We start from the raw sequence: 18,776 nt of genomic DNA, 5'->3' as shown, positions 1-18,776 counted from the left end.
ATGTCGGCATCTGTTCGTTGTTTTTTAAAATTCAGTTTGAGGTCCTCCTGTTTCTTGGTATAATGAGTGATTTTTAATTGACCTATAGTTTTGGGGGTTTTTTTGGTATTGTTATGAGACACTGCATCTTATTTAATCTTGTTTAGCTGTATTCCCTAACACTACCCCATCAAGGGACGGAGATGCTTGTTATATTGATGTGTGCGAGTGGGAGCTGCCATTCCCCAGTAGACCTCCTTTGGTGTCACAGCATGGGGGGAAGGAATGGAGAGCCCCAGAAGGAATGGAGAATGGATATTCCCAGAAGGAATGGAGAGGGCCATGGCGAGGGTCCTAGCTCACCACTGGGCCCTCTACCCCACTGGGAAATGCCTCCTGCTGTTGGGCGGGGGTGGAAGCCCAGGCTCCCAGCTTTACCATCTCTGACACCATTCTGGAGAGGTGTGGGCCCCACATTATAACCTTGCTTTCCATTTAGCCTTTGCTGGTGTGGATGTGAGTATCTGGCTGGAGTTGATTGGTTATTGTCTAAGCTTTCCGTCTTGCTAGGCTGTCGTTTTCTTGGTCTTTTTGCTAGAGGGAGAAGGCTTCTGTTAGAGGTTTTTATGTCTGTACCTATTACGATTTCTGGTTGCTGGCTTCTTCAGCTCCCAATCTGAGATAATGGGGCAAAAATAAAACCCAGGGGACTTAATTTGTGTTGTTACTTGGGTCCCAAGGCCCCTTGGGTCTCAAGGCCCCTAACCAGTGTACTTTCTTTTTTTGTCTGTAATTTTATTTATAATGCCCACAATTTGTAATTGTACTTTGTAGAAATACTAGGGAAAAGTACATCTGCTTTATATCCCTGGAAGCAGAAGTCCCTACAAATAAGTCTTTATATTGGAATTGAGACACATCATTTGGAACTTGGAGACCAGTGTTTTCCAATAGTATTTACTGGTCCAGTATAGTATTTGATACTATAGGATACTTGCTGGTTCTCATGTTGTATTACTATTTTAACAAGCTTACTTTAACATAAATGTGCTAAACAATAACTTACTTTCTGTTGGTTTAAAATATGCATTCATTGTAAAATTTAAAATAGAACAGTAGTATATAAAATTGCTAAGTAAAAAGTTCATTGCAAAGGGATCATTTATCCAGCCGTAAATTCAGGACAGTCTATAAGGAATTTGGTTTTGTTTTTGTTTTTTAACAAAATTTTAAGGCTAATTCTAAAGATCACTGGGAAAGGTAAATGTGGAGAAGAGCCAAGGCTATTTTTGTCTGTGAATTTTGACTGTTTTGAAGGGAAAACAGTAACGGAGGTAGTGTGCCATTTTAGGTTATCTCACACACTGCAAAGACTTTAAAATCAGAACAGTCTGGTGTTGATCCAGGAATAGTAGGAATACATGAGAAAGGATTTATGAGGAGACCCATTTTATATGGGCATGTGGTAAACCAGGTACTTTAAATTCATGAGAGAAGGGATGAAATATTAATAAATGCATTTTAGATTCCTACCTAATACCAAATATAAAGTTAATCCAATTAAAGATATAACTGAAAAAATCAACTTTGGAATCATATAAAATGTTTTATAAATATAATTTATACATTTATAAATATTTCTAGTGTTGGATTATGAAAGTATTTTCTAGAGATACAGACCAGGCAGGAATCATGTAGACAATAGTAGATTTGGCTACAAAATCCTGAATGTAGAAAATATCAAATGTCTATGTAAGCAGTAGATTCAGAGAAAATATATACAATGTACAAGAAAAAAGTGGATATTCATAACATGTAAAATAGTCCTATGAATAAGAAAAAGCAAACAGCCTTGTAGAGAAATAGGCAACATGATATAAACAGGCAATTCATGTAAGATTGAATATAAATCACTAAGAAATCAGCTTCATAGTTAGGGATTTTCAAATAAAAACAGGATCATTTTACTTAGAAGAGATTGGCAAGAAGTTTAAATGTTAATAGTATTGTGTTGACAATGATGTAGGGAAATGAGCATTTTCATGTTGCAGTTCAAGCTGCCTTTTTGGCAGGCAACTTGACAGTGTTCATTTATATTTAAATTGCATACTTTTTAACCTATCTCAGAATCTATTCTGTAGTAATACTTGCTCAGGTTTAAAAGTGTAAAAAGTGTTGAAGATTTAGAACAGTTTATATATTATGTGACTAAGTAACTGTTAAAAGGAATGAGGCTTAAAAAAAGTTAGGTAACAAATCCGCTTATGAATACAAAAGTGTCTTGGATATGGGAAGTATAAAGAAACCTGTGAGACACTATGGGGAGTGTGATCTCATTTGTGGAAAAAAAATCCTAATATGTGTATCTGTGTAGTTGTAAATAAGTATGTAATAGTTGCAAAGGTACATAAAATGATCCAGAAAGGATGTACTGACTAAATAACTCATTTATAATAAGGTGTGGAGATGAAAGATTTTGCTGTTTATTTACGCTAAATTTTTATTTGTTTTTAAATTAACTCTTTATTTTAGACTTAAAATTATACACAGAAGTAAAGACAAGATACTGAACTTTTATGAATCCATCACCCAGGTATAGAGTTATTAACATCATATCTTTCCGGTTTCACTTAAATCTTCCCCACTCTGACACCCTTTTTTTCCCAGATTAGTTAAAGCAAATACTGGACTTCAATTCTAATAACCACATATATCAATACATATTTATAATAGATAAGTCCTGTATTAAAAATTTAATGTACACGGTCTGTCAAACCTAACAGTTGCCTTTGATTCCTGGTTATTTTAAATCAAGTTCACATTCAGTATGCTGGATTGCCTCAAAGGTGTCTCATTATAGATAGTATTCAAAGTACAATCCAGCTCGGTCCACTCATGATATCTGCTTAACAGTTCTCTTAAAATCATGCACCCCCCCCCCATTTTTTTCATGCAGTTTATTTGTTGAGGAGATTGTGTCACATGAACTGTAGAATTTCTCCTTATGCATTTGGCTGATTCCATCCTTATAGTGTCATTCCCTTTGGAAGGGTTGTGCACTTAAGAGATGCATCATGTGCACTTGCTTTATGTTTAAGGGTAAGATTGATCAGTGGGTTCATTATGAATCCATTGTAAAGTTCCCCATCACCTTTCACCCGTGATTTTAGCAGCCACTGATGATGGTTGGTTTGACTCTTTATTTTATCAGGGGTCACCAAATTATGAATTTCTAATTGTTCTTTCTGTTTCATTATCCAGAATTCTTCTATAGCAGAGGTTCTCAAGAGTGTGGACCCCAGGCTACAGCATTAGTATTACCTGATAATTTGTTGGAAATGCAGATTTGTGGGTTACATCCTAGATCTACACCAGAAGTTAAATATATAGGAACCAGTAATCTATATTTTATTATTATAAATTAATTTTTTTATTGATTCTAGAGAGAGGGTAAGGGAAGGAGAAAGAGGAAGAGAAACATCAGTTGGTTGCCTCTTACAAGTGCCCTGAGTGGGGGACGAAACCCACAACCCAGGCATGTGCCCTGATTGGGAATTGAACCAGCGGCCTTTGAGTTTGCAGGGTAGTACACAACCAACTGAGCCACACTGACCAGAGCACTAATCCATGTTGGAGAATCACAAGTTCTCCAAGTGATTCTGAGGCACACTGAAGTTTGAGGATTTGTTGTGTAAGAACTAACTTTCTTCAACCATTGGTAACTCTGAAATATAGTTCATACAGGCAAAGGAGAATAAATGCTTAATTTTCCCCCTTTGTCAACTGGATTATTACTTTAGCAACCTTTTAAAAGTATTCTTAAATTTTTTTCTAAAGATACTATTTATTCATTTTCAGGGAGAGGGGAAGGGAGGGAGAGAAACATAGTTGAGCAAGAGAAACAATTGGTTGCCTCTCACAAGCCCCTAACTGGGGACCATGGTGTGCCAGCAGCCCAGGTATGTGCCCTAACCAGGAGTCCCAACAGGCAGTGTTTCAGTTCACAGGCCATTGCTCGATGCACTGAGCCACACCAGCCAGGGCTAAAGTATTTTTTTAAAGGATTTTATTTATTTTTAGAGAGAGGGGAAGTGGGGTAAAGAGGGAGAGAAACATTGATATGTAAGAGAAACATTGATTGGCTACTTCACATGGCCCCAACCAGGGATCTGGCCCAACCCAGGCATGTGCCCCAACAGGGAATTGAACTGATGACCTTTTCCCTTGCAGATTGGTGCTCAATCCACTGAGCCACACCAGCCAGGGCTTTATGAATTCGTGGATTTTTGTATGTTTGCATTTCAGACCATTGGAGTCGTCATTTTTAATGTTCTTTGTCCAGTGCCAGCCTCTTGGAGAGTTGCTTGTGTCCTTTGGATACAAGGCCAGTAGTGTTTTGTTTTTTAAAGGTTTCACTTACTTATTTTTAGAGAGAGGGGAAGGGAGGGAGAAAGAAAGGGAGAGAAACATTGATGTGAGAGAGAAACATTGATTGATTGCCTCTTATACATGCCCCATCTGGGCACTGGGCCCACAACCCAGGCATATGCCCTGACCAGGAATCAAACCTGTGACTTTTCACTTGGGCGGGGACAATGCCCAACCAACTGAGCGATAGGTAGATTATAATAGATTTTTAAAGCAAGGAAAGGAGAGAAACATCAATTTCTTATTCTACTTATTTATACATTCATTGGTTGGTTCTTACATGTGCCCTGACCAGAGTTTGAACCCACACCCTGAGCATACTAGGACGACACTCTAACCAACTGAGCTACTTCACCAGGGCTGTATGGTTGTTTTAAAGATTAAGTGAGGCACATAGACTTTTAGAACAGGCCATATTTCGTAAAAAAATTAGTCAACATTATTTTTAAAATATTCTTAAAAGCACAGAATGTTTTTGTCTTGATCCTACTCTAGAAGCATGATGTGAATAAACAGTGTGATGTATTTGTACAAACTCACAGTTGACATTGCCTTCTGTAGTGTTCTGGTTTAGGAGGAAGTTTGCAAGATTTTAAAAATTCATTTGTTGTATATATCAAAATCAACATTTCTAAAATTATTTCAGGAACTTGAATTGCCTTGGCCTTTCAGGATGGGAAAGATGTCCATTTGTCTGGGCCTGGGTGGAGCCCGCCTTCCCTCCCTCCCTCCCTCCCTTCCACTAGGTGAAGTCTTTCCCTCTCCCCTCCACCCTCTCCTCCCCCTCTCTGCCCCCCCCCCACCCCAGCTGTGTTTGACTAAACTCTTTGTCCAGTCTGGGACAAATAAAGTTCTTTTAAGAATTACCTGTTGATAATGCACTTTCTGTGGCAAAGAATATCACTAAATTAAAGTAGATTATGTTTTACAACAACCTGTCCATCGACAGGTTGGTCTGTAACAACATGAACATGCGTTGTGGTCTGTAGTGATTGAGTTTACCAGGGAAATAAATGAGGTTGTCCACCAATTAGAAATAAATCCTTAATAGATTTTTGTTTCAAGATAATGGCTTTCCTTCTTATTTCCTTCTATAAGACCTATAGTAATACTCATTGTTGTGTGTGTGTGTTCAGTTTTTTTTGTTGCTTCTCTCCACGTAGAAGGCTTTCCCCTGAAAAGCGAGTTCTTATATTTATAGATGACACAGTAAAATTTTAGCTATTTATTATATTTATGTTTTTCTATCTACTGTGGTTTTAAATTTCAGTCTCTGTGGGAAAATGGGGGATTAAGTTAGATTGTAGCATCTGCATTATATCAAAATGAGTAGGTATATGGTCTGTACAGTTTAAGAAAATAAGTAATGAACTTGCCACTTCCTGATTATGAATAAATAAACCTAGATTATGAACTGATCGTGAATTAGTGAAATTAGATGCCATTTCTGTAATCCTGATTGTTTCCTATTGTTTATCTAGTATCCCTGACTCTGTTTTATGAAGCCTTGTAATTGATCTTTTATTTGAATTGCTTGTGAGTTACTTTTAAAAGGCTAGATATCATATAATGCTTACAAGTTTTAATGAAATTTTGTACAGGATAGAGTCACAGAGATGTGTTTTTGTATAGACATGAGGATCTCAGTGTATAGAAGTATTAGTTTGGGAATAGCAATAAGGCGAGCAATCATGGAAAAGTAGTTGTCTTATAAAATTGCAAGGAAACAGAAAGATATCTTATTGAGTACCTCTGCTGCCTCTTCTCTTTTTTCCTCACACGATTGACCTCCAGAAATCACAGAAATTACCCTGGTGAGTTGAAGAATAAATAGTGACTTGATATTTGGTTGCAGAATGAGAAGCTAGGGTTGCACATGATAAATAATGGTTAATAGGTTTGTTGTTGTTCTCAAACCGCTTAAAGGAGGTGTTGAGAGAGTTTGTCCAAGTTAAGTGAGGATATTTTAAGTAGATTTTTAATTTTTTTTATTTTTCAGCCAAACCAAACAGGAAGCTTACTTTTCTCTACCTAGCCAATGATGTCATTCAGAACAGCAAAAGGAAGGGGCCGGAGTTTACAAAAGATTTTGCACCAGTTATAGTGGAGGCTTTTAAACATGTTTCAAGGTATGTTCACTGTTTTGGGTACTAGGTAATCTGTTTTAAATGCATAATATTCCCTTTTGCAAAAACTGCCTTATGCTGTTAAAATCCAGGGAATGTTTTTCTTTGAAGTTTTCATTTAAAAAGACCTACCTATAAATGGCATTTGTAAATGTGTTACATATTTTCTGTGAAGGGAGTCTTTTTTGAACTACTGCTAAGGTGGGCATTTGGAATACTTGAATTACAGCTTTCTTTAAACAGACAAAAAGCAACTGCTATCATGGAATGAACTTTGTTAAAAAAAAAATGAACGTGTTGAATTGAAAATTTGTGTGCTTATAAAGCTATCAGTCTTCCAGCTAATATTTCTGGAGAAACTTAGTATGTTTTCTCCTCATGTTGCTTGTGATTCTAAAGGTTTCTTGTATGTGAGTATATGTCTTAACATTGCTAAATGATTTAGAAATATAGAATATTTAAAATCATTAGCCTGTTGAAAAATTTTGCTACAGAAAGATTCTGAGAGTAGGAGTCTACTTTGGCTTATGCTATTTTTAAATTCTTATTTTCAAATATATGCAAATATTTGGTAGATTGCTGGGTAAACATTATTGGGATAGGCTATTAAATCAGTTTAAATTATAGAGTTTAGTGGTGAATGATTTGTGTTTGAATGATTTAAGGTAAATGTATACTCACCATATGTCCTACAGTTTTAGTCAGTTAAATTGGATGCATTTTTTAAAAAATTACAGAGTGAAATACTGCTGTATGTTTCTTTCTTAAATAAATACTATTTATCTGTCAGAAAGATATCTTCTTTCACCATCATTTTGTATGTTGGTATTTAAGTCTTAAGAGTTCAGTCCTAGACCCTCCTCTGGGGTCATATTCTTTTTTCACTTGCCCTCTGGATGATTTCATACACTGCATCTACTTAGTTATTCTCCACACCCTAATTCACAATCTTATGCTTCAGTGCAGATATTTTTTCTTTTAGACTTGTATGTCCAATTGCCTACTGAATTTCTAGTTGCATGCCTCCAAACAGCTCAAACTCACTGTGTCTGACACTGAATTCATTCTGCCCTTGCTCCCTGTCAGACTGCCTCTCCCCTTGGTTTCACTCTTGGTAAATGGTAACTCCATTTTTTCATATACCCATATGAGAAATTAGGTTTCATCTTTAACTCTCTATGATACTGTGATTTATAACATATCATTCTCTCCTTTCTTCCCCATCCCATATACTACATATAGTTCCCTCAGTTCTTAAGATTGCTTTCCATTTCAATTAACCATATTGTCATTTCTGTCTAATTGCAGTAGCCTCCAATATTGTTGAATCCACTTAGGAAATTGTAGCCAGAATTGCAGAGCTGATCATAACACTCCCTTGCCTGGGACTGATTCTCATTTGTCCGAGAGATCAAGTCAAATGTCGTGAACCTTGTCTACCTCTTCAGACTGCTCTCTCACATTTCTTCCACGCACATAATGTATAGTTTGCAGTTTAAGCTAACCAAACCTCTTTTATTTCTTTCTATGTTGTAGCTCCTTAGAATTTAATAAAATATTTATTAACTGCTTACTATGTCACTGTTTAGGAGGGAAGGGTTCTAGGTAGAGACAATACTTGACAGAAACAGTAACAGAGCTGTGTGCTGGCCATGTTTGAGGATCAGCATCAAGGTTTGTGTGGGAGAAGATATTTAGGGAATGTGGAGTGAGAGGTAGCAAGAAAGCAGAACATGTCCATCCTGTGGTCCCAGGATAAGGATTTTGGCATTATTCTTGGTATGGTTGGCCCCTCTTAGAAGATTCAGAGCAGTGTGATCTGATTTACATTGATAGAGAATAGTAAGAGAGTAGAGTTTGGGAGACCAATGAGAAGACTTAAGAAATCCAGGCCAGAGATAATTGTGGCTCAGTCTACAGTGGTAGTAATGAAGGTAATAGGGAGTAGCTATGAGTAGTCTGTTTCCTACTTCCCCATGTATTCAGTCTTTAGGTCTTAGATTAAATATCACTTCCTAATATACCCTTCCTGATCTTTCTAGAACTGAGCCAGGTCTCTCTGTTATACCTTGTTCTCTTTTGCAGCACTTACAAAAACAGCTGCTAGAAAGCCCTATTTGTCTCTCCTGAGTCAAAGATAGTGCCTTGATTAATACATATTCCTTGAGTAAATTTTGGAATCCCCTGTTAGAAATCTTTCTTAGCCTCATGTTCAGCACCCATTAGGTTAGGGGCATCTTCTTATAAATTCCTAGCAGCCAGTACTAACACATTTGTATTTTTTGTGATTTTTTGTTTAACAATACGTCTGTGAGCCTTTAAGGGAACTGAGAAGTATGTCTGCCTTCATCATTGCACCCCTGGGTTGCTGGTTAAATGGTGGTGCTCAGTAAACATTTGGACAGGTTTTTCAGGGAATGTCTGGTTTTATTTAAAATCACCATTATATTTACAATAGTACAATGATTTTTATCACTAATATTTTTTTTCTTTAGTGAAACTGATGAAAGTTGTAAGAAGCACCTTGGAAGAGTGTTATCTATTTGGGAAGAAAGGTCTGTTTATGAAAATGATGTATTAGAACAACTTAAGCAAGCTTTGTGTAAGTATATAATCTTTTATTATGATCTCTTCATTAAAATGTACTCTTTCACTCTGGCTGTTGTGTCTCAGTTGATTGAGAGCCAGCCTGCAAACCAAAGGGTTGCCACTTCCATTCCCAGTCAGGGCACATGCCTGGGTTGTGTGTCAGGTCCCTGGTGGTGGGCATAGAAGAGGCAACCACAGATTGCTGTTTCTCTCCCTCTCTTTCACCCTCCCTTTCCCTCTCTAAAAATATATAAATAAAATCTTTAAAAAAAGAAAAAAGATCATAGGCTTGATTCCCTCTAGGTTGTGGGTTTAGTCCCAGTTGAAGTAGGTACAGGAGGCAACCAGTTGATATATCTCACCTCGCTGTTTCTCTCTCAAATCAATAAACACATCCTTAGGCTTGGATTTTAAAAATGCTTTCTCTCATGAAAACTTAAATTTTCTTAAAATTCAGATGGCGATAAGAAGGCTAGGAAGCGAACTTACGAGCAGATAAAGGTGGATGAAAATGAAAACTGCTCCTCTCTGGGATCTCCAAGTGAGCCACCGCAGGTAGAGGTTTTTATCTGTTAAGGGAGTTACCTGAATCACTGTTACTTCATGTAGCCGCCAAGCTTTATTTCTTTTAGTGTTTTACTATTGTAAATTGATTTTTTTTTGTACTTTGGGGTACAAGAAAGAATCTACATGAAAACCTCATTTTCTGATTAACAGGTTGCTTATGTTTTAATATGTTATATATTGTATATTAGGGTAATCATTTTGTTTTGAAACAGGATTTCTGATTGGTTAGTATGATTAGGTCTGGTTAGATATCCACTATTTAAACAGTTTCTTAAATAATTAAAACACATGAGACTGTTATATGACTTAAGTACACTAAAAATTCCATTCCTAGAGATGACACGGCCCTTTGAAGTATTTTTGCTTTAAGACATGTAAAAACGAGTGTTAAAGTAACAAGTATGTATGTATACAGTTCTATGTGACTGTAATAGGACAGCGTAGTTCCATGGTAAGAGAGATGGATTAGAATTGTTAATATCCCATGTCCTTCCAGGTTGGTAGAATATAGCATTCCTTACCCATTAGATGATTCCAGAAAGACGTTTTTAACTTTTAATTGTGTGGGCACTGAGTCTTAAAGCTTCCTCCTTCTATGTTTCAAATATATAGGAGGGGCAGATAAAATTTAAAAGGAGAAAATGAAGACATAGCCATACTCTTAAAAACAAGGTAATTATCGTGGTGGGCTAGAATTGTTACAGAAACCTAACTTAGTATATGAGCTAGATAGAGCCTTGTTCCTGTTGAGCTTTGATCTGGAGGCAGACATGGGTTGCCAGAAATTAGTATCCTAGAGGATAACAAGAACTCACGGTGCTCCATGGGAGTTGGAGGACTGGACCTGAACTTACTGCATAAAACCGGAGGCTAAGTGGGAGCTCCTTACTCTAAAACAGGAGCTTGAAGAAAGGTACAGTTAATTACTTCCTAGAACTGTGGATTGATGTCAGTGGTAGTACTAGGGAGGCAGAAAGAATTTGACCAAGGTGCTCAACTAGGACCAGAGCCAAGTTACCTCTTGATTCAATGACAGGAATGCTAAAGCCCATTTGGTCACCATGGATAAGAGCTTGATAGAAAAATAATAAAAACGTAACATTTGGAGTCAAATACTAAGGTTTATATTTCTTTCTGTTTGGTAATAAGACAGAATGAATCACTTTGTGTTAAGAGCTTTTTTTCATTACATGAATAGTATGTATACAAGTTCTAGATAGAGAGTCTGATCTCCTACTCTCCCTGATGAAAGAGTAGCCTCAGTTGTACTTCTTACAAGTATCTTTGAGCAACCATCTGATTCTTTTCTAGGAGTGTATAAATGTTGTTTATATATTGACCACTTTCAGATTACTTGTACTGCTTAGTTCTCAGTGGTTCAGTTTTGTGGCCACCACTTTATTTATGTCATTCTTTATAAGAATGACTAAAACTTTTTATTGTAGGATCCAAACTCATTCATTCTCTTCTATTAGAAAGCCCTAGGCTAGTGTTGATTCAGACAACTTTGCTTTCTTCTCTCATCCATGACCCAGCATTGGGAACTGAGAATTAACTCATGTAGGAATGTGAAGATGTGATGGGAATTAGTTGTGGTTAAAACATGCATGCATTGTCAAGACCATAAAGCCAGGCTTCTTCTTAGAACTCCAGAAAATTTTAGAACTTCCTAAGGCTGATGGAAAAATTTTACACATGTCAATTGGGGCACGATGAGAAACAAGCTTCCTGGTAATTGTCATTGCTATTAAGCTCTTTTGAATTGTAGAAGGAATATATCTTATAATGAAATTATTTTTTTAGCATTGGAACTTGTAACATATAGTAATGCATTAAAAGTACACTTGGGATAGTATATTTCTTACTGGGTTCCAATCATTCTTGTGATGTTTAATCACTTAGTATTTACTAGACCCCAGTAATAGCTTTTTTTTTTTTTTTGTAAGGGAATAGCTTGAAGAAAAATCAGTTACTGACTGTCAATATGATCTTAATATATATAAAAAATTGGTAATTTCCTAGATTTTTCTAGTATGTTTATAATGACCTAGTGATCCAGGATTTAGTTTTAGAGATTAAGAAAAAAGGAAAAGAAAGTATGCGAGATAGGATGGAGATAAGTAAAAAGAAAGTTAGTCATTTTTCTTTGGAATAAGTTTATAGACATTATGAATTGTGAAATCACTGGCAAAAAATTTGCCCTTCTCTCCTAATTATAGCTGGTATGTGAAACATTGCAACTAAAATATTCTGCTAAAATAATTTTTATACTGGGTAAGCATTATATATAAATATTAGTCATCAGATATGTGGAATTTTGTTATATTTTGATGGTCTTACTAACAAACTACAGAATAGTTGAAGGCACCATGTTTAAACATATTCCAAAACTACATTTTTCTTGTGCTTTAATTACATCATTTAGAAATAGAGTGTTAGAGACTCTTCTATGTTGTGATAGAAGATGATTTGTATCCCTCCTCCCAATATTCAATTTCATATTAAAAAATTCTCCTCATGTACAGTGACAATATAATGAATATATCATACATAAAACTTGTGTTCTCCAGGTTTAAGTTACAGCCTGTCTTCCCTTTTACCACTGTGTGTATTTGGCTTATAAACTAGTCACATCAATTTATTGTCAGATAATTATTTTTACACTGTCTCCACCACTGGAATATGAGTTCCCCGTGGCTAAGGGCCATGTCTCAGTTACATGTTTCCAATTTATATATTTCCAGTACCTACCATAGTGTAGCTGCTTTTTCTTAATATATAGAATAAATGGAGTGTCTTCTAAAGGAGTTTATATTTGAAACTTCAAACTAGTAAGTATAGCTCATAAGGATTAAGAAATATGAAATAAATTTTGTCTTCTGTATTTGTTTAAGCTTCATTTATTTTTGGTTCTAAAGTTGTATAATTTTTTAGACTCTAGATCTCGTTAGAGCATTACAAGATTTAGAAAATGCTGCTTCTGGTGATGCAGCAGTTCATCAGAGGATAGCTTCTCTACCTGTTGAAGTCCAAGAAGTGTCCCTACTAGATAAGATAACAGGTAAGACATTCTAAACGTGATCTGAATTTTGGGGGGAGTTTGGGTGAGAGGACAGTATATGGCATTGTTTTTGTTTTGTGATAATTTTATTGTCTGCTTTTCTTAGATAAAGAATCTGGAGAAAGGCTTTCTAAAATGGTAGAGGATGCTTGTATGTTGCTGGCAGATTACAATGGCAGATTGGCGGCTGAAATAGATGATAGGAAGCAACTCACTCGAATGTTAGCAGATTTTCTTCGTTGTCAAAAGGAAGCCCTTGCAGAGAAAGAGCATAAATTGGAAGTGCGTAACCTTTTCCTTCTTTAGTGTTTATTTAATTTATTTTGGTAGGAATTTTTAAATATCTTGATGTTCCTGCACATTTTGCACTTTTTTGACATAGATCTTTTTTAGACAGTGGCCCAGGTAAGCTACTACTTGCATTAATGGGTTTCTTTCTACTTGAATCAAATCAACCTGCTTAAGTAAACTTAGAGATTTTCATTAGAAGAGTTGGTTGCATTTAAAAATTACAAGAGATTCTAGTTATAATAATTTACCTTATGAATTTGAATTCTTACTTGCAAGAATAAAAATAATGGGAAAATAGCAGATGTTATAAATCTGATGTCATGTACAGTGAATTATGGTTGGATGTATTTAATTCCTGTTCTGAATACATGCGGTCTTTTGGGTATACAATTAAGAAGCAAGACTTTGGGTCATAGACTTTGTTGTGTGTATGCTAGTTCTTAGTCTCTCTGTTCTCAAACATCAGTTTTGCTCAGGAAGGTCATCTTCAGGTTACTCCTTTGTTCCATCCCTGCTTGACATATTACCATCCCACACACCCCTGCCCCAGCCTGTATGCACCCTTAGGTAGAAAGTCATTACTTCTTTACATTGAATGATGATTAATAGTATTGATGAGAAGCTTGGAGGTGCAGCATTAAAAAAAAAAGCACTCCCATGTTTCTTCCGAGCAGGGTAGCCATTGTCAGAAATGGATGAGCCAGATCTGGTTTTATAAAGAATTTTTCATCTGACTCATTCTTGTTTAAATTGTTTACCATCTAGCAATTTCTTATTCTAATATGAAGGAGAATTTCTAATTTGTCTGGTTTCCTTTATTTAGAGCTCATTCTCTGCAAGTTTGTAGTTATGATGCTACCTTTCTTCACTTTTATTTATTAGTGCCCCCCATCTGGGGGTGTCAAGACCATATGTGTAGAATTCCAGTATTTCTATAAGGTTCAGTTCTTATTTCAGTGTACTGTAACTGCCAAAGATGGTTGCCATTTCTACATGTGAGGGCGTTGTAATTGATGAAGTACTAACAGCAACCCTCTCACCCCACAATTTCTTAGCTTTTAATTTAGCATTATCCCTTTTCAATTTGTTCTTTCTCTGTTCACATACACACTCTCAGAACATAGTTGTTGACACCATGAGCTACCTTTAGACATGTTGTCCAGTGCTCCAGAGAAAGGAAAGGAGAATTTTTTTAAACCATACTTTTGATAACTTACCAGTTTTTGATCTTGTAATGGAACTTCATCCTTAAACATATTGTTACTTGTTGTATTGTAAGCAGGATTAAGGGTAAGTCATGTCATACAGTTTTTGTCTTCAGTCTTTCGGCATGGTTTCCTTAACTTCTGTTGAGCTTCTGTTGCAGGTATCGGACATGGCCTGTCTTCTAACGATGTCATCACCATTAGCATATTCTTCCTGCTAAAAATAAATATCAAACTCCAAAGTCTGTATTGTCTCATGTTTTTGGAAATTGAAGAGAAGACTGAAACTTTGTTATTCTGTTTTATACTGCTTTCTCACTTACGTTGGTTATTTATTACTGGTTACAAAATAGAATTTATGTTTGTTTCGAATGTAAATGTAGAAAATAGAACAGATACTGCTCCCTACCCTCTTTCTCCAGTGTGTGATGAAGCTGATGATAATAACAACAGTAACATTTACCATATATATCAGATACTATTCTAAGCACTCCACATATATCAGTTCATTTAATCCTATGTGGCAGGAATTACTACTATCCCCATTTTACAGGTAAGGAAACTGAGGCATAGGGATAGTAAATAACTTCCCCAAGGTCACAAATAGGTAATGAATTGTTTAGAGCTCAGGGAATCAGCCAACAAAAAGACATATTTACTTTTAATTTTTACTTAAATGCAAAATTACAGCAAAACCAAATCTCATCTCTGCAACTGTTTCTGCTTCCTTGAACTTCCTCAGAGGTAATAACTGTCTTGAAATAAAGTCTTCTAGGAGCTTTTTTGTTTTGCTTTGTTTTTCAGTGTGAAATTTTATATTCGGAAGAAACCACAGGGTGTCCAACCTGTGGCCCACAGGCCACATGCAGCCCAGGATGGCTATGAATGTGACCCAACACAAAATCATAAATTTACTTAGAACATTATGATATTTTTTTGTGATTATGTGTCGCAGTGTATTTAATGTGTGGCCCAAGACAATCTTCTTTTCATGTGATCCAGAGACACCAAAAGGTTGGACATCCCTGAATGATGTCACACATTTTTTTACAAGTGAAGAAATATTTAGGTTTCTAATAAACTAGGAGGTTATTCCACAGAACTCTTTGTAAATTATCACTTATAATTGATTCCTTTGTTGTAAGATAGGAAAATGATTTGAGATAGTTAGACCTCTTTTGTACTAAGAAGGTGGTATCACTTTAAAGTTGAGACCAAGAGGTCAAGATTTATACTTACAAATCAGCTGTGACATCATCAGTTTTAAGTTACCTGTTTTTGAACAACAGCTTAATGACACATCACTATCACACCAGATAGTGATGTGTCATTAACTGTTCTTTTTTTTTTTTTCTTTTTTTTATGGACATCTAAAGTGAAACTTCAGGAATTGGCTTTATCATATTCTTAAGGAGGCCATTATTAAAGCATTTGTTAAGAATGAAAACAAGTATTTTTTTATTCTGTAAATTATGAATTACTATTTTTGAAACTTATGGCTAATTTTAGCTGGTTATTAAGTAGATAGCAAAGCAGACTATTGATTAATTCATAGATTGCTATGGGAATCACTTCACCATTCAGAAGTTGCAATTATTGCATAAATTTTTCACTAAGTTAATTTTGAAGGCATTCATGGATTAGGGGAACTTATAATGACATTTTGATTTTTGTGTTTTTGGAGAGGAGGCAATATAGAGATCAGAAATTCTTTCATACTTAATAAAATGTTTTCACTCAATTTTGAATACTTTTTTTCATAGTGTAGTTGGTATAGGAAGCATGCTTTTAGAAAATTCCTATGTATCTCATAGTACATTGATCTAGTTTAAATTGCTAGGCTTCCATATAAAATTGGAAATCACCATTTGATGGCTCTTAAAAGGAAAAATCGCTCCGTTCCAAGAGGACAGTGTTCATGTTTTGCAGTTTTACATCAGTATATTCAGATTTAACCCATTAAAATGAGGGTATAGTATTTATTGTGTATGCATGTTGTTTGCTTAGTTTCTGTCCCCAGTGGTGTCAGATTGTATCCACTGGGTTCCATATTTTAGTTTGTCTATTGTATGTCGTACTGTAGAGAAGAACATCCTGGTGATGACAGGTTTGTATAGTTGTGCAAGAATATCTGCGGGACTCATTCTCAGAAGTAGACTAGAATAGCTAGGTCAAAGGGAATGTGTATTTTCAGTGTTGATAGTGTACTCAAGCCCTCCAAAACCTATGCCTTTTTAAATTCCTTGAAGTATGAGTGCATCTTTTCTTTTACAACCTTGTCCACTGTCAGTGATCTTTAAATTTTTCTATTTTGATAGGTCTAATTTTTTTGTATTCATTCATTTTGATCATCTTTTATTTTTTCCCCTTTCTTTTTATTGTTGACACTAATACAGATGTCCCCATGTCCACCACTTTTTTTGTCCATTCCCCCCCATCTGTCTGGCCATCACCACACTGTTGTCTGTCTGAGTTGTGGGTAGATGTTCTTTGGCAAATCCCTTCACCTTCTTTTATCCAGTCCCATTTTGACCATCTTTTTAAAATATTTATTAGCCACTTTATTTCTTCTTTAAATTTCCTATATTCTTTGACTACTTTTCTGTTTGGTTCTCAGTTTTTGTATTAATTATTTGCTTTTATAGGTTCTGGACTTTCTGTATATAATTAAAATGCCTTTCTCAATGCATAACTATAAAAATACTGTGCTAGTTTTTGTAGTTTTTTTCTTAATAATTCTACTTCTTAGGTTTTTTTCTTCCTGGTATGTATAATGTCAGGAATATAACTAATAATTTAAAAGTGATAGTAAATAGCTCCTTGTCAGTTAATGATTAATGATTAAATTAATGGCCCAGTTTGTCTTTTACTATGTTGTGAAGTGCCATTTATGTTACACTTAATTCTGATATATATACGTGGGAATGTAGTCCCTCTTCTGTTCTACTGGCCCGTTCTCTCACCCGTCTTTAAATTATACATACTTTTGTTTGTGTTACTTTTTGGTATTGTTTGTATTATAATTTTACTTAATCATGATTGTGTATATGATTTTTCTCATTTATTTTATACATATTTGCCTATATAATATTTTAAATGACATTTGCTAAGTAGACATTTTTTATTAAGTTATTTTTCAATTATGGTTTAGAGTTAAGAGGACTTAGTTTACTTGGCCATTTTGCTGTTTTTAGACATACTGCTTACTTTTGTTTGTCCCTCTATCTGCTAGGCAGTATATTCCAGGTTTTCGAAGAGTGCTTACTTTCATAAAGCTTTGCTTTTCAAAACATTCAAATCTATTTTTTTAAATGCTTAAGATAAATTTTGTTTTGCCCAAGATATTTAATAATTAGAAATTTCTGTTGTGATACTCTTTTAATGTAGGAAATAAGAATGTCTTAGTATATATAGCACTGAAAATGCAAATTTAAAAATCTATTGCACCCTAGCTGTGTGGCTCAATTGGTTGGAGCATAGTCCTGTACACCAAAAAGTTTGCAGGTTCCATTCTTGATCAGGGCACATAACCTAGATTGTGAGTTTGATCCCTGGTGCCAATGGAAGGCAACCGGCTGATGTCCTTTCTTACCACTGTCTCTCCCTTTCGCTCTCTCTCATCTCTTAGCTCTCTTCCTCCGTCTCACTCTCCACTGTCCTCTCCTTTCCCCCTTCCTCACTCTAAAATCAGTAAACGCCCCGGCTGGTATATAGCTCAGTGAATTGAGCACGGGCCTGTGAACTAAAAGGTTGCTGGTTCGATTCCCAGTCAGGGCACATACCTGGGTTGTGGGCCAGATCCAAAGTAGGGGATGTGTGAGACACAGCCACACATTGATGTTTCTCTCCCTCTCTCCATCCCTTCCCCCCCCCCATAAAACTAAAAATAAATACAATTTAAAAAAATAATAATAAAATCAATAAATATATCCTTGAGTAAGGATTTATTAAAAATCTATTTCATGCAGCTTTTTGATGGTTATTGGTTTATCACTTTACCAATATTATTCAAGGACATAGTAATAAGATGGGGAATTGATTATGGAATCTTTGATCTGTGATTCAGTCATTTTATCTTACTGTTTTTCTATCGAAATCACTGATTAAATTCAGAAATAGTTTAATAAGATGAAACTTTATGAATTTTTCAAAGAAACAAACAATGGCTCCTTATATTTTTTGACATCTAAATATCATTACATATAAATTTTTTAGTGGTTGATTTATTGGTTTTCAAAGAATGTAATCAATTATTTTTATTGATTATATCATAGGAAGAAAGCTACATAAGAAAAAGACTTAGCACTGTGTACTAGCTCTATGTGTTATTTTATATACTGTCCTTTTCATGTAATTTACTATATGTATCCTATATCATAATGTATGGCCATATCATAATTGGGTATATGTTCTTTATGATCAAGTGTTTCCATTGCTTTGATAATATAAACAGTATTGTAGTGAATAACTCCTCATTTAATTCCTTGCCCATACATGAGTATATCTCCTGTGGGAAATTGCTGATTCACA

The 18,776-nt window shown here is 35.4% G+C and overlaps 1 protein-coding gene across 2 annotated transcripts in view; it reads left to right on the top strand.

Annotated features, from left to right (window-relative positions):
• RPRD1A (regulation of nuclear pre-mRNA domain containing 1A) overlaps positions 1–18,776 on the top strand; it is a 56,466-nt gene that overhangs the window by 18,013 nt on the left and 19,677 nt on the right. The window contains exons 2-7 of one of the 2 annotated variants that reach the window (XM_045849998.1): positions 6,407–6,536; positions 9,029–9,135; positions 9,580–9,677; positions 12,624–12,750; positions 12,857–13,032; positions 14,408–14,491. In XM_045849998.1, coding sequence (XP_045705954.1) covers positions 6,407–6,536; positions 9,029–9,135; positions 9,580–9,677; positions 12,624–12,750; positions 12,857–13,032; positions 14,408–14,467 — 698 coding nt within the window. In that variant the 3' untranslated portion in view covers positions 14,468–14,491. Of the gene's footprint in view, positions 1–6,406; positions 6,537–9,028; positions 9,136–9,579; positions 9,678–12,623; positions 12,751–12,856; positions 13,033–14,407; positions 14,492–18,776 lie in introns of those variants that run through there. The other variant, XM_045849997.1, reaches the window with a different exon arrangement.

This window comes from Phyllostomus hastatus, unplaced genomic scaffold (assembly GCF_019186645.2).
Source record: "Phyllostomus hastatus isolate PE091 unplaced genomic scaffold, TTU_PhHast_1.1 phas_contig_80, whole genome shotgun sequence".
NCBI lineage: Eukaryota > Metazoa > Chordata > Mammalia > Chiroptera > Phyllostomidae > Phyllostomus > Phyllostomus hastatus.
The sequence above is the reverse complement of the archived record's forward strand: the minus strand, read 5'-3'. Positions and strand labels throughout refer to the sequence as shown.